Source organism: Macrobrachium nipponense, chromosome 19 (genome assembly GCF_015104395.2).
Source record: "Macrobrachium nipponense isolate FS-2020 chromosome 19, ASM1510439v2, whole genome shotgun sequence".
In the NCBI taxonomy this organism is placed as follows: Eukaryota; Metazoa; Arthropoda; class Malacostraca; order Decapoda; family Palaemonidae; genus Macrobrachium; species Macrobrachium nipponense.
Window position 1 is genome coordinate 30,320,687 of NC_061088.1, and position 16,127 is coordinate 30,336,813.

Sequence of the window (16,127 nt, forward strand, 5' to 3'; positions counted from 1 at the left end):
TGAGCAACAATTAAATAAAAAATTCTTATGATTTAATCATGTTTAGTTCAAAGTTGTAATATTTCCTCAGTCACCCTACCTTGATATCAGTTTTCGTTATTTCCATTTTGATGTTAGTTATTCAAATAAAGTTAAAACAAAATTGTTGATAAACCTCTTTGAAACATCTTTTAAAAGTAATATTTAAAGCTGTATGTATTTGAACATTAAGCTGTCCATGAAACATCTTTTAAAAGTAATATTTAAAGCTGTATGTATTTGAACATTAAGCTGTCCAAAAATCTCTATTTGAACATTAACTGTCCAAAATGTTTAACTAATTTTTTTATAACTGTGCGAAGTTCAGCTATACTGTTCATAGGTGCCAGCCATAAAATCAGTGAATGAAGTTGTCAATAAAAACTAAAATTTCTTTTGAGCAGTAATACTTTAGGGTCTGTTTATTTTGACAATAAACTGATTCAAAATGTCAAATAGTTTTTTATCATTTCTCAAACTTTAGTTTTGTAAAATCTTATGAGCAGTTAGTAATGTTTTTGTAACAAAACTTTTGTACTAATTCATTATTTACTTGTTGCCCAATGTTTGTGGACAAGTAATACCCACCAACACCAGCTAGTGCCATTCATGACTGCAGTTCCAAATTGCATATATTCCCCCTTTACTCCACACTATTTTGTGCAATTTAAAAGAGTTAGCAACATCATTTTCCCAAGGAATGCCTTGTATATTTTTCCCAACAGCAGTATTAATTCCAATGGTCCATAAATCATAGGCACATCTTTTAAATTTAATGCATCCAAATCATGCTTTTTTAGTTGCAGTTCACTCGGCAAGATTTGTTTGCAGGTCTCTTCCTCTATAAATATGAACCATTTTGGTTCTGGCCAGTAAGACTTAACACATTATTACTGTGTTGCCCCAAGTCTGCTTTTCTGTGTTTTAAATTTTGCCCTGTGATTTAGAGGTATATTCCACTCTAGGTGACTACTGCTTTGATAACATTTTATTCCTGGAGGCAAAAGGGATGTGGAAAGAATGTCTAACACACTATAAGGGGAAATTTTAAAAGAAATGCTAATGATAGTGAAGGGCATCATGAGTATGAAATTATAGCTGAATATGTTTTACATATGCTTCATGTGTGCAGTTAATTTTCAATTTAAAGCATTTTGGTTTGTTTCCCTTATAAAAATTAAATACATCAGTTTTTCTCATACAGACAAAAATTACAGATTTTGTGGACATTTAAATCAAGATATACAAGATCATTTTTATTATTGTAAGTTATAAAACAAGATAATTTTTTATTGGGGAAGATTGTGCTTTGCAGATTGTAGTGTTAAGGAAATTAAGTTAACTTTGTTTCTTAACCTTTACTAGGGATTTTTTGTCAGGATTTAAAATTAAAAGGAAAGGAATTATAAACTAGTAATTTTAGCATTAGCTTTGTGTAAGCATGTATAGCAGGAAGTAAAGACTTTCACCTATTACGTACAAGGTATAGTACATACTTACAAACTGTACTCCATAGACACAAATTTGCTAAACCAAGTAGGTATATTACAATTAATAACATACTTTACATTTAACAAGGGAAGAAAGGAAACAAATTATGTTACAAAATTATTGACTTGAATGTTCCCGTTAAACATTTTTTTAAAACCAATTATAATTAATATCTTTAAATTTGATCAAGGGAAGAAAGCAAAATTATTTGACAAAACCTATTGATTACAAAGTTTCATAAAAACAAATATTTATTGAGAAAAGTAAAAAGGCTGCAAAATGGTACATTAAAAATTTATTTATTTACAAAACTCCAAACTATAAAGATTCTGAGCTCCTATGATACGCATATGTCACCCCCATTGTTTTCAGGTACTATTATATACCTACGTATTATGTTATTCCATAAAGCAAAATACATTTGCCAACAGGTTGTACTGATAACCTTATAATTACAGTATATTTTCTACTTACAATGTTAATGACAAATTTTGTTGCAGATTTTGCAGGTTTATATCTTTGCATGTAATTACATGGCTTTATCACATTGCATAATGCAAACAGTTGAAACCTTTTTCCTCACTTACCTTCCCCATCTTACACTTAAATCAGTGAAGTTCTCATTCCAGTCATGAATACTTTGGAAAGTTATTGCAAATTATTATAGCATAAAATTTCTCAAAACTGGAAATCTAATCCTAAAACACTTGTAGGTGCCTATGACTGCTGTGCTTCCAGGGACTTTTTTTTTTAAATAAAGGACTCTAGTACAAACACAGGCTGCCCTCTCATCTGAAAGGAAAATAGACTGGTCATTATACTGTATCCATGCAAATATTTTTCAGTTGAAAGGAAACAAAATGTTGTTGTTGTTGTTGGCTGCCTTGTAGGAATGCATGATTCATGCTAATCTGCCAATTGCTCTCTGGATTATGGTGATATAATTTTTCATCATGAGCTCTTTAATATATAATTGCTTTTTTTAGTATTTGCATTATGAATGGTTTTGTAAATGTAAATATCCAGGTTGCAACTGATAGAAAGGTATGCTTCCTTTGATGCTAGTTTGTTCTATGCTAATAATGCAATCTTGTAAATGGTATGTACATTAAGATGTAGATAACTATTTCCTTAGCTTTTAATCGTTGTTCACCAAGATATTTTATCTTTTACTGTATTTGTATTAAAAAGTGTATGCAGACTTGGCAGCTGTGCCAGTACATGTACTAGACTGCCAAGATAGTACAACAACCCTTATCCCACATATGATGCCAATTAATTTCATTTGGTAGAAATACTTGCAGTTTGCAGCAATTGAGATTTGGTTTGAATAAGATTCAGGTGTAAAGAGATTCATCTCATATTGGGAGGGACTTGCTCTCTATGTAAATCTCTTAGTTCGGAACAAGAAGCCGGTCCCATGTTATTGTTTTGATGCTGATAGTATTTCTGGGGCCCATTAATTATCAAGATGGGGATTTTGAAATTGTGCAATATTGAACTTTACAATATGGAATAGAATATCAAATAATAAAGTGCACAGAAATATAAATGCTATGTACAAATCATGGAGAAATTTTCAGTTTATTTTTTATTATTTATATCATCTATCTGCTTTATTCTATACTTGTAAGTATTCTTCAAAGAAGGACCTGTATAGAAGTCATCCCATTGGATAAAAAACTGAATTATAAAAAGTGTGTCATATATTTGTTGCTATTTTTCTACCCCCGTCACTTGTCTAATATCCATCAGCTTCTAATTCATCAATGTTTACTTCTTGTCCTGTCTTCTTAGAATACTTTTATCATTGTGTATATTATATCTGTACATATTAAAAGAATAACTTAAATTTTATATTTAGGTTTATGTTATTCCTATTTGAAAGTGATGCATATGTCGTAAAGCAAGTTATTTCCAACATCGCTGAGGCATAATTATAGTGATTTTATTTTATATACTACTGTACTGTATTTTCAAAGCATGCTGTCAGTTATTGTTGAACAAGCCATATGGGGTCAGTATAAATTACAGATAAAGTGTAAACAAAAATCTAAAATCAAATACTCAAAACACCCGCATAAAAGCTGTTTATCTTTAGTAGTTGTTGTTCAGTTGTCTTTTTATAAAAAAAAAATTCATAAGCATATATTTTGTACTGTGTTACACGAGGAAATTGGCAAGCCCATTTCAAAGAAAATTAGAGCACCTGTGAACCTCTGCCTTTGCCATAACATCCCTGGGAATCCTCAAATGATTAAACATGAAGGTTTGAGAGCTTCAAATTTGACTAAAGGTAGATTTTTTAACTAGGCTAACAGAGGTATTGTGGTTATAAGAATGAAGTGTTGCTTATCAGTTCCTCTGTGCGTTCCTAAAGTTGCTCCTGATCCCATTTTTCTTTGTATTTAACCCTTTTTATAATGAAAGAGATTCCACATACCGTGATGTAATATTCTCTTCTTGGTAAAGTGCTGACCACCTTTTGTAACCTTTGAACATAAAGTTTTGCATTTGATATATTGACAAATTTTTTCCAATATTTTGATAACCAGTTTTGATAAAGAAACTATATCAAGTCTGTTTACATATACCAATGTTTACATAAGATTTTTATCTGATGTGCAATGGAATCATCTCAGAAGCAAAAGAAAGTTCGTAGAATTTCAATCGCATTCTTTTCTACCATTTTAACCCCCTGTATGCTAAGATAAAATTTTTTTATATTCTAACATGTTGCTCTAGATTGTAGACCAGTGTTAGGCATTAGCACAATACACTTTGTGATTATTACCATCAGAATAGTTTTATTTACCTAAAATGGCACACTGCTTATTATGGAAAGGGCTACAGATAATTCATATATAATCAATCATTTAAATTGAAGTTTTCCTTTTACACAAAGTTCCAGGTTGATAATTTTTATTATTAAGAGGGTGTTTTTCAATGAACTCTCATAAAAATTGTCTAGAGCTATATTTAATAGATAAAATCTAAACATTCAGTAATAAAAACAAACAATGTGTGCCAGCCCTGTGAGAGCTAATTAAATTAGCTCAGTGGTCTGGTTAAACTCCTGAATAATACTTCACAGAACAACTACCATGACCTGACTCGGCCCTAACTAGATGTTCTAGTTTTTTTTTCTCTTCTTTCCCTGTTTTAAAACTAAACAGAAAATCATCTTCAGCAAAAGGCAGGGAAAACAGAACTAAGCAAGTTATGCACCACTTAAATACTAAATCACAGCTGAAACATGGAAGTCTAAATCAGGACACATTTCAGTAAACATTTCAGCATATAGGAGTAAGTATTGGATGGAAGGTGTGGAAGCAAGAGTGTTCCTGTATGACGTCACCACAAGACCGAGTTAACAGACGAAGCAAGGTCCTGGTAACCTTGGTTGAAGCCATCTGCTCTTGACAACCAATTGTTGCCTGCCTGAATGGGGAATTGTCGAAAGACACAGTACCTTGATCCCATGACACGCTTTGGTTCCCTTCAGAGGAGACCAATCGAAAATGGTCGAAAACTAAGGGAAGGGTAATTTTGACCCTAATATTTCAATCAAAATCTAACTAATAAAATATATGTCAATTATTATTTTTCTCCTGAACCACATAGGAAGCAAAAGAACGCAGAGCAGAATGAAAGAGAGACGAATTAACCTAGGCTAATGAAGGTCAGGAAGGCTAATGAAGGAGGAGATGCAACACCAGAAGACAGAAGGGAAAATAAATAGGCTGCTGATGTGCCCTAATTGTCTATGTAAACTATCATAACATAGGTTATGTTATTATCAGCAAGACTAAAAATCGGTTTTCACAAACTTTCCTATACAGCCAAATTCTTTCATCTCTACTTGTTGTAAATGACATAAGTAAAAAGAAAAAACAATAACAATCCCGTACAGGACATGTTACCTTGAAATCATCAAAATATGGCAAATTTTTAATAAATTTGTATTTTTCATAGCTAACAAACCTAAGGTCTTGATAGGATAAATCTTCTGGTGCAAGCTGAAAACCAATTAAAAACAATAAAAAACTATATGTAAGGAATCTGTGGCATATAGCATCTAAAACACAGATGAAGTGGGGCAGTCAACGTTAAAACCTCAGGTTTGTTAACTAAGAAAAATACAAATTCATAAAAAATTTGTCATTTGTTCATATGCAGAACAAACCTTTGGTCTTAACAATAGGATAGACTCGTACTTAGAGGGAGGTACGAGAACCCTGAACAGACTGGAGGTTTGGGACACCTAACTACTCTTCCTAGGAATAGGAATTCTAAGGAAGAGGGTCTGAGCCTGTGAGAGATTAGATATATAGGTATCTAAAACTCAGTCCACTGGGAGTAAATACAATATAACATTTCCAGATTCATTGCATACATGGAAGACAGAGAACTAGATCTGTTCAAGCAACAAACCATGTTGGCCACAAGCAAATGGTTTGTCACCACTCCTCACTCCTCTTGCTGGAGAGAGGAACATGTGCTACTGAGAAGCAGATTTGTGTGTTGTACAGAACATAAAATTTCTGGAGAGAGGAGTATATGCTACTGTGAAGCAGATTTGTAAGTTGTATGGAACATAAAAATTAAGTGCGGTAACAGTAAGGCCGCCATACTTACGTGCATCAAGCCAGTATCCAGCATATGATGTGTCTAATCTTCAGCCTGCCCATAGGAATGAAGAAGGAAAAAAGGGAAAGGAAGAGACCGGTCAGTTCACTCATTCTCTCTTCCACACAATCATCTTAGGCATGATACAAACTGTCCTGCCAGGAGCAATGGATGAACTGCATGACTTGTTGGGCAGCCACCACCGGGGCCAAGGAAAAAGTGTCCAAGGACCTGTGGGCAATACCCTTTAGGTAAAAGGAAGTGGAAGTGGTTTGCCAAAACCAGGAAACAGCATTCAAAATCTTATGAACACAATTTCTTAAAAGCCAAAGAGGTTATTATCCCAATGATGTCATGTGGTCTTGCATGCACTATTATGTGACAGAACTTGAAGATGAGGAGTAGGCTTGCCTAATCACCTCACATAGCCAAAATAAAATGGTATTCTTGGACACTTCATTCTTGGCTGGGTCTGTGCTAACTAAAAGTCTATGACACCTAAGTCTTAGGTGGCAAGTCCTTTTTCAGATAGCAATGCAGTGCTCTAATGGAAGAGATCATTGTCAACAAATTCCTTCAGGTTAGGAATGGAAAAGGAGGCAAATCTGTCACCGTGAACCAAGGGATTCTGAGTCTTAGCCATGAACTCGCAGGACAAATTCGAAGGCTAACAGACTCCCAAAGCCTGGTGTGTTTACATCATAATCTAGGCCATGGAGCTCTCCAACTCTCTTCAAAGAAGCCAAAGCCAGAAGGAAAACTGTTCTCAAAGTCAGTTCCCTGTCTGATGCTCAATGTAGTGGTTTGCATGGAGCTTGAGTGAAGCTACTCAGAACCAGAGTAAGTGTCCCACATAGGAGTTACAAGGATTAGGATGTCTCAAAGACTTATTACAACATCCAAGGGGACGTCACATGCTCACTATCTCTAGGAGCAGTTTTTACAATTCATTCACAGTGTTCTAATGATTTTGTCTAGCTTTCTTTTGAACTCTACCACACTGCTGCTGTTTACAACTTGTGGCAGATTATTCCATGTGTCACATTTCTTGTATGTGAAGAAGTTCCCACAATGAGATGTGTTGTTCCATCCATTATTTCTTGTCTGGTTTTAGTTTAAAGTGAAGAGGTTACTGTCTACTTTTGTTATGCCTTTCAGTATTTTGAATGCCTCTACTTATTAGTTGTCCTCGCAATCGTCATCCTTCAAAGTTATATATGTTCAGGCTCTCTAGTCGTCTTTAGTAACCTATTTGCCTGATGAATGGAATTAACTTGTGGCTCTTGCTTGTACCCCTTCTAGTCTATTCATGTCCTTCCCTAGTGTTGGTGACCAAAACTGTACTGCATATTCAAGATGTGGTCTAACTATTGATGTGTAGAGCTGCAGCATTGTTTCCTTGTTTCTGTATTTGAACTTCCTCTTTACGTATCCAACTAGTTTCTGTGCCTTTTTTTTTCAGTTTTTATGCATTGTTATGCGGATTTTAAGTCCTTGGTAATAAGGACTCCCAGGGTCTCTTCTTGTTCTACACTATTTATGACATTCCCAAGCAGCATGTAGTTGGCATGAGGGTTGTTTGTTCCTATTTGAGTTCTCTAGGTGAACAAGACTGCTCAAAGCTCCTGAACAACAAAAGAGATTTCCCAGGATAAAGTGATGTCATCATCTTTCAGACATAAAACTTATCCCAAGGCAGCCCTGTAGCCTTTGATAGCAGACACAGAAAGACATTTCTCTTCTGAAGAATATCAGAAAATCCACTATGCGCTGAACAGAAGTTCCAAGTGAAGAGAAACCCCATCAACGACACTAATCACAATTAACGGCCCACTTGCCCTGGTACACGGCTGACAAAGATCTCCTGAGGTAGCCGGACATCTAAGTCGCTGCTTTGTGAGAAAAACCTCTTGCTCGCAAGAGATACTGGACAGTCTCCCGCTGTGAAGAGATAGGGACCCTACCGACTGGTGGTACCTCTCCACATGAGGTTGACAGGGAAGGTTGTGCTAAGGAGGAATCTCTCGGTACCTCTGATAGAGCCATAAAGAAGCTACCGTGGTCATCCTGAGATTCCTGGAACCCATAGCTCTGTTCAGGACAAGACAGATCAGGCAGAACAGAGGGAAGGCATACACTTCTAAATTGTCCCAAGGATGCTGAAGGGTGTCCTCGGGTGTCCCTGCCACCGAACGGTAGACCTCTAGCTTCCTGTTTAATGAAGAGTTCTAACATAGGTATTCCCTATAGATGGAATAGCCTATCTACTGTCCTGATACCGAGACCACTCCGTACCTAGAACTTGACTGACGATTTAGTGTCGGCCATCACATTCCTCTTGCCCAGAATTTACCCGACCATGAGCTCCACTGAGTTGTCAATCGCCCACTGGCATAATTCAACTATCAATGAGTGAAGTTGGCAAGACATCCCCCCCCCCCCCCCCCCCCACACTTGTTCACATACTCCACCACCATGGTATTTTCTTACATCAGAATGATGAAGTGGCCCACTACCTTCTCTTGGAACTCCTGAAGACCCAGGAAAGCTACTTTTAACTCCAATACGTTGATGTGGAGTTGTTTGTACCGAGAGCTCCACACCCCCAAGGTTAGGGGTTCTTCAAGATAAGCATCCCAGCCTTCGAGGAAGGGGTCTGAGAACAGGAGCAGATCCGGAGGAGGTGAATGAAGAGGAACTCCCAAAGTTAACTTCTAGTCGCCCAACCACCACAGGTCACTTCTTACCTCTGCCAACAGAGGGACCTGGAGCTGAGGGGAATCTCTACCAAGGACAAAAAACTCCTTCAGTTCCCACTGCAGGGATCAAATATGAAGACCCCCATGAGGGACCAGCTTCTCGAGAGAAGACAAAAGACCCAGAAGTACCTGCCACTGGTGAGCTGGTTGTTTCCCCCTCAAAATGAAGGAATAAGCCTCAGTTCTGAATTTATGTAACCTCAGGTCCGATGAAAAAACTCAATGATGCTGCATCTATCACCATTCCCAGGTATAAAATTCTCTGGCTGGGAAGTAGATTGGACTTCTCCAAATTTATCATGATGCCTACACTCTGACACAACTAGAGAAGATGGTTCCTGTCCGAAACCAGTCTTCCGGGAACCTGCCAAGACTAGCCAATCATCGAGATATCTCAACAGGTGGATCACCTGAGCATGAGCCCGTGTCGACACTACGGTAAAGACCCTTATGAACACCTGCAGAGCTGTTGCCAAGAGGATGCAAAGGACTTTTGAACTGGAAGACCTGCTCCCCGAGACTGAAGCGTAGAAATCTCCCGTACAAAGTGGAGATAGGAATCTGGAAGTGGGCATCCTTTAAGTGTATAGACACCATAAAGTTGTTCTCCCTCATGGCTGTCGAGACTGTCCGGGGTGTCTCCATTCTGAACCTTGTCTTCTTGATGAAGTGGTTTAGTGCTCAAAGGTCTATCACTGGCCTCCAATCACCAGTGGCCTTTGGCACTAGGAAGACTTGACTGTAGAACCCTGGAGAAGGACAATCTACCCTTTCCACTGCACTCTTATCCATCATCTTCGTTACTTCCTCCTGGAGAGCCAGGTGCTTCAGAGAGTCTCAGGTGTACATCAAGTGCAGGAGAGGATAATTGGAGAGGAGGAGGAGGGAAGTTGACCGAAAGTAGATATCCTACCCAAAGGACATCTACTACCCATGATTCTCACTCTGTGCAATTGCCAATCGGGTGTATGGCTGACCAGGCATTCCCCCACCAGTGGCAAGGGGCAGGGAGTGGTACCCTCTCTATAGATGACCTTCATCTGCCTCTGCCTCTAGCCCCCCTCCCAGGTCTTGAAGAGCAATACCAAAAGGGTTGCTGCTGCAGCTGCTTTTTTTGGAATAGGTGTTGATTAAAGAGTCCTAGTAGAAGTTGATGGCTTTGAAGTCTCCCTGGCAGAACATTGCCTACTTTGCCTTGGAGCTGAAGGGCAAGACAGCCATCGATTTAGCTGCCTGCTGCACAAGCTGTTCGTTATCATCAGCCCGCAGTCTGTCTACTGCAGCCTCCAACTGATCTCTAGGTAGGAGGACTTGGGATTCTAGATCTCCATTCCTCAGAGGCAACAAGGCATCCATATCCACTGAGTGAGCCACTTTAGAAAGGGCTGCATCCCTTCTACTTAGGAGCAAGTCAGCCCAAAAATAGCACTAAGATGACCCAGGTACAAAATGGGCTTTGCACCAGATTGTAGCAACTTGATGAAAGAAGCGGTGCCAACAGCTCCTCTAACAGAATGGGATGATGCTATCCTCATCACTGCCGACAATCACAAGTCCAGCCATGAGACAAGACCAAATGTATCACAGGGTTACAGCATGGTTGCTAACCCCCCTGCACCTCATCTACGCTTTAGATGCCACAGATTCCTTGCATATACAATTTTTTATTGTTTTTAACTGGTTTCCAGCTGGCGCTAGAAGATTTATCCTCTTGTGAAGACTGAAGTTTTGTTCCGCATAAGAACAAAAAGTCTATAGCCAATCATGATAGAACGTAAAAATCCCAGCACCATCTGGTGGGAAACAGGTGAATACAAAGAATGTCCTAGTGAGTTAGCCAAGCGTATTTTGATTTTTTAAAATACAGATCAGACCAAACGGCACTGAGATAAAACTAACTTTAAGAGTCAGTACGATTCATTCCAAATAATGCTAAAGCACAAAGCTACAGCTTATGTGACCAAACTACAGTAAGAATCCTCTAGTAGTAATAAATTAATTCCTTGCTTTACAATCTCTGATTGTTTTAACTAGTTACCAGCTGGCACATGGAAAAAAAAATATCATATCACTAAGACCTCGTGTTTGTTCTGCATATGAACAATAAAAGATTAAATCCACTATTGGACTCAGGTTGTTTTTATTTCAAAAACTAAAAAGTGCCACAAGCACACCTTTTGTCCCCAGTCTTTGAATTTGTCACAACTGTTCGATCCCTGGGTATAAGATAAATGCCTCCATGAACCAATCTTAGAAAAAAATCAATAAACCCTTTAAACATAATTTATATGATTGTCTAATTTTCAGCCAACAATGAATTTCAAGGCTTGAAAGTATACCACTACAGAAATCAAGTCAGAATCTTTTTAACATTTTTACTTGACCCAGTCAATAAATTTTTTAGTAGGTGTAACAAATAAGACTTGGTTGTTATGTTACAAACCTTTTGGGTCAGCTCAATTATCATGTGCCTAAGCAAAGTCGTTTTTTTTTAATAATCTAGGTTTTTTATCTCTCCCCCCCTCTCTCAGGTAATTCCAGGGAACCAGCCCAAGAAGAGCCTTTGTTAGGCTCAGAGATCTGGTTAAACTAATCTTTTATCCTATCCTAGCTCAATGAATGCAAAAAATATTAACTCATTGGTCTAGTTAAATTATTATTCATTAATAGCAGAGAGTGAAGGTGAAAGAAGAAAGAATGCTAATTGCAGAGGCAAAATTAGCAGTTTAACCAAATTTAAGAAAAAGACTTTGGAGTTGCACATGAGCAAAGAGTACTTACTATTCATATTATATAACCTATCATTGTGAGCTCAAGATTTCACACAACCAAGCAAAGGATTTTGTCCTTCTGTCAGTCCCTGTAAAGTTCTGAATTCTCTTGAGGAAGTGACTGGCAATTTATGCAGTTATTAGTACAGTTAACCCATAATTTTTCTGGTTAAGGCTGTCACTGGTACGGCATATTTCATGACCGCAGTATGTAATTACTAGCAATATTGTCCAAATTTAATCAGCAAATCTGAAGGTGATATTGAAGCAAAAAATATAACTGCTATGTGTATATCACTGTAGTTCCTTATCACTGGCTGTGTGCCTTTCCCTATCAAATTCTCTAAATCTTCTGTAAAAGAATAATCAAGCCTTTAAGCATTTAATTTTTATACAATTGTCTTTTAAAAATTACTTAAATTAAAAAACTAATTTTCATGTACCTCACATAAATAATCCTCCTAAAATACACTATAGTCTGAGAAATTATACTTTGCATCATTCTTTTTCTTCTTTTGTTGTGAAGCTACTTGAATCTCTTCTTTCCTGAAAGATTATGAAAAAGAGAAATCAATATCTTTCCTCAACTTTAAAAAATAAATTACAAACTCATTAAAAAGGGCACTTAGAAAATTACACAGTATTCATAGATACAAACAAAACCTCCAGTTAAATTAAAAATCTCTTTGCATATTTCAAAATAAATACCTGTCAGATTACAGAGGAAAAGTAATTATGTTCAGGCAGCCAATCTGGGAATAGTTATCTGAAGTGCCACAAGGTCAACCCACCAGTGACCCAAAACTTATCCTCTACTGTGCAGAGAAACCATGCCAACAATTGATTTTACTACATAAATACTATTACAGTAATTTTCCCATGAAGGTAACATATCTTTGAATATATTTTTTTTGTAATTGCATATTTTCTAATGAAAATATAAGGAAATTTCTGGGATGCAAATATTAATTAAATTCATATTTTATAAAAACACTAATATGTAATAGTATTAAACTGTTAGTAAAATATATAAGCATTAAATCTGCTGGCTTCTCAATAGTGGACCCCCTCAACCTGGGATCACCTTGACATGGTGAGGGGGCTCTTGAACCCAAGAAATTTGTTCCTGGATTCGAGTTCAAGAGTCCCAGATATCATATTTCTTTGGATTAATGTTTGTGGAATTTTCCATTTTTGTAAAACATTGGACCTTATAAATAAAGAAAGATATCATAGCTGGGACTGGATTTATATCCAAAGCTGAATAGTTGAAACTGTGGTAAGACCATCAACTACCCGATAATGTTCAGACCTAAGGGATATCAATTCAATATCTCAAGGGCAGAACAATTCTTCAGGGCTGGACCACGGATTCCAGGGGGGTCTGGTTCTGGGGATAGGACTCTTGGCATTCCAGTTTGCCCATAACATGATTAAAGTGAGGATGATTGTATTCTTGTAATACTCAGTCCTACCGAGCAGGTTTAGCTTCCACTTGGGCAACACTAATCATGTTGTGCCATCCCCTGTGAGGTAGGGTAGGGATGCTGACATTTGGGAGTCAGTTCTCACTCGTGCTATTGGTGAAAGAATAAACTCCATGAAAGGCTGATGATATTTTTTAAAGGTTTTCTGGGTTTTTTTTCCTCTCTAATTTTTATAGAAAATATAAATAAAGATTACAGTACCCCTGGGCCCTCTAATGGTACAGCCGCAGCACAGTTGACAACTGCTGGAACCCTCTCCTCTAACCACCCTTGCGAAGGTTAGAAGACACTAGCGCTTCAAAGAACCACCATCCTCCTTCAAGTGAAATCAGAACACCAATCAGGGTGCAATAACTTTAAAATTGAACCAAGTAAAAACCTCTTGGTAGGTTCCGATGTTGTAACATTGGAACCATACATATAGCAAAAGATAACTCTGAATTGGAGGTGAATAACCCTCCCAACCCCCCAACACTGGCATCACACACAAAGCAGGCCCCAAAGAGGAAAAGAAACTTCCGACTGGACATTACACTGGTGCATTTTGACCACCTTCTTGGTTCAGAGAACTGGTAAAGATTTCTGATCCGTAAAGTAGAACATAAAATTCCAACTGCTATAGTTGAAAACAAATTATTGGGCATGTGTCCATCCCAAGAAATCTAATGCAGATATACCAAAACTAATGAGTGGTTACCTGAAGTAACCACTAAAAAATAGTCCACTGCCTTTTTTAACATAAAATAAATTAATGGCATAAAAGTAACAATGACAAGCCATGAAATGTTAATTTATGTACAAGGCACGGTCATCTTTCCTAACACTGAGGGTGAAGATCTACATCCAAGACACTTGCTACTTGACTCCCTTAAACTAAGGTATAATAATATCCATAACCTAGAAGTTTATTCAATTCCAAGCAGAAGGGATAAGAATAAACAAATTAAAATGGCAAAAGTAAAATTTACTGGCCAAAGTACACCCATTTATACCAAAACTACTTCAGTGCATACAATACTCAAAATTGGCCACACATACAAAAAATGTCATAATAAGACAATATGTGCAGTCTGCTCATCTGAAGCGCATACTATAAATTGGAATTGTAGTCCTCTAAAGTGCCAATTGTGGGTTAGCTCCTCATGCTAGATCTAAAGAGTGCTTCCTTCACCAATATAATGCGAAGCTCAAACTGTTAATGACTAGAACTGGAATGACAGCTAAAGAAGCTAGACTGGAGTTAAAAGTAAGGGGGTCCTTGATCTATCCAAAAATCCCTCTTTCACAACTGCAGTTAAAAACCTAAAACTTAACCAACATAACATCAAGCAACAGAATAATAAAGATATGAACATATCCAACATACTAATAGTACTAACATCCAAAATAAGTTCAGCATTCTATCCACTGCTGCTGCTATTAGCATTGAAGATTCTGATAGCTTTGCTATGGAAACTCCAATGGAAGAAGAATCAAATAACTCCAACTCCCGAAGTGATAAAAAGAAAAGGATCCTGGGAAGAACTCTGCCTAAAGGAAAATTGTCAAATGTTGAGAAGTGCAATCAATTCAAAGAAGCCCTGCCTGCATCAAGTGAGGTGTTCAAAAAAGAAATTGCGCTGACTTCATCACAAGAGGAGGTCCACAACTGCACCTCCATCCCTATCACATATACAACAAGGTAACAATCAACAACATACTTGTAATGGACCAATTAACCCTTTACTGCCGACTGGACGTATTTTACGTCGACATTTTTTGTCTCTCGTGTGCCGACTGGACATATTTTACGTCGACTTACAAAAGTTTTTTTTAAAAATTCAAGGAAAAATACTTTTAGGCCTACCAGCCGAAAACTCTTGAATCGAGCACCTTGGGGGATGCTGGGAGTTCACGGATCAAGGTGTTGTTTTGTTTACAATTGTTACGCAGGCGCGCAAGCGCGAATTTCTTTCTTGCCGCACTAAAAAGTATCTGTGACACATCTCGGAAATTATTTCGTCACTTTGACATAATTTTTGTACCATTGTAAATTTGCCGTTACATGAAGTATTATATATGAAAATGTGCGAATTTTTATGTAGAATACAACAATAAAATACTCATGATTGTAGCTTTTATCAGTTTTGAGATATTTTCATATAAATAACGATAATTGCCAAAATTTCAACCTTCGGTCAACTTTGACTCTACCGAAATGGTCGAAAAACGCAATTGTAAGCTAAAACTCTTATATTTAAGTAATATTCAATCATTTACCTTAATTTTGCAACTAATTGGAAGTCTCTAGCACAATATTTTGATTTATGGTGAATTTATGAAAAAACTTTTTCCTTACCTCCGCGCGGTAACTCTTCCGAAAAAAATCATACATGTGATTGTGGTAATGTTTGCACCATTTTAAAATTAGCCGTTATATAAAGTTTTATATATGGAAATGTGTGCAATTTCATGCACAATACAACTAAAAACAACCCATGGTTGTAGCTTTTATCAGTTTTGAGATATTTTCATATAAATAACGATAATTGCCAAAATTTCAACCTTCGGTCAACATTGACTCTACCGAAATGGTAGAAAAACGCAATTGTTAGCTAAAACGCTTATATTCTAGTAATATTCAAGCATTTACCTTCATTTTGCAACAAATTGGAAGTCTCTATCACAATATTTCGATTTATGGTGAATTTATGAAAAAAATAACATTTTCTTTACGTCCGTGCAGTAATCCTCTTTTCCGAAAAAAAATCATACGTGCGATTGTGGTAATGTTTGCACCATTTTAAATTAGCCGTTACATAAAGTTTTATATATGAAAATGTGCGTAATTTCATGTAGAATACAACAAAAATAATTGAAGGCTGTAGCTTTTCTCATTTTTGAAATATTTGCATATAAATCACGATAAATAGAAAAAAAAACCACGTTCGGTCAACTTTGACTCTACCGAAATGGTCGAAAAACGCAATTGT

At 36.9% G+C, this 16,127-nt stretch overlaps 1 protein-coding gene across 1 annotated transcript in view; it reads right to left on the reverse strand.

The window, feature by feature from the left end:
• Positions 1-1,261: 1,261 nt before the first annotated feature.
• LOC135215566 (RING-type E3 ubiquitin-protein ligase PPIL2-like) overlaps positions 1,262-16,127 on the reverse strand; it is a 233,628-nt gene continuing 218,762 nt past the window's right edge. The window contains exons 11-12 of the mRNA XM_064250426.1: positions 12,112-12,214; positions 1,262-2,301 (exon numbers count right to left, since the gene is read on the reverse strand). Coding sequence (XP_064106496.1) covers positions 12,130-12,214 — 85 coding nt within the window. The 3' untranslated portion in view covers positions 1,262-2,301; positions 12,112-12,129. The remainder of the gene's footprint in view (positions 2,302-12,111; positions 12,215-16,127) is intronic.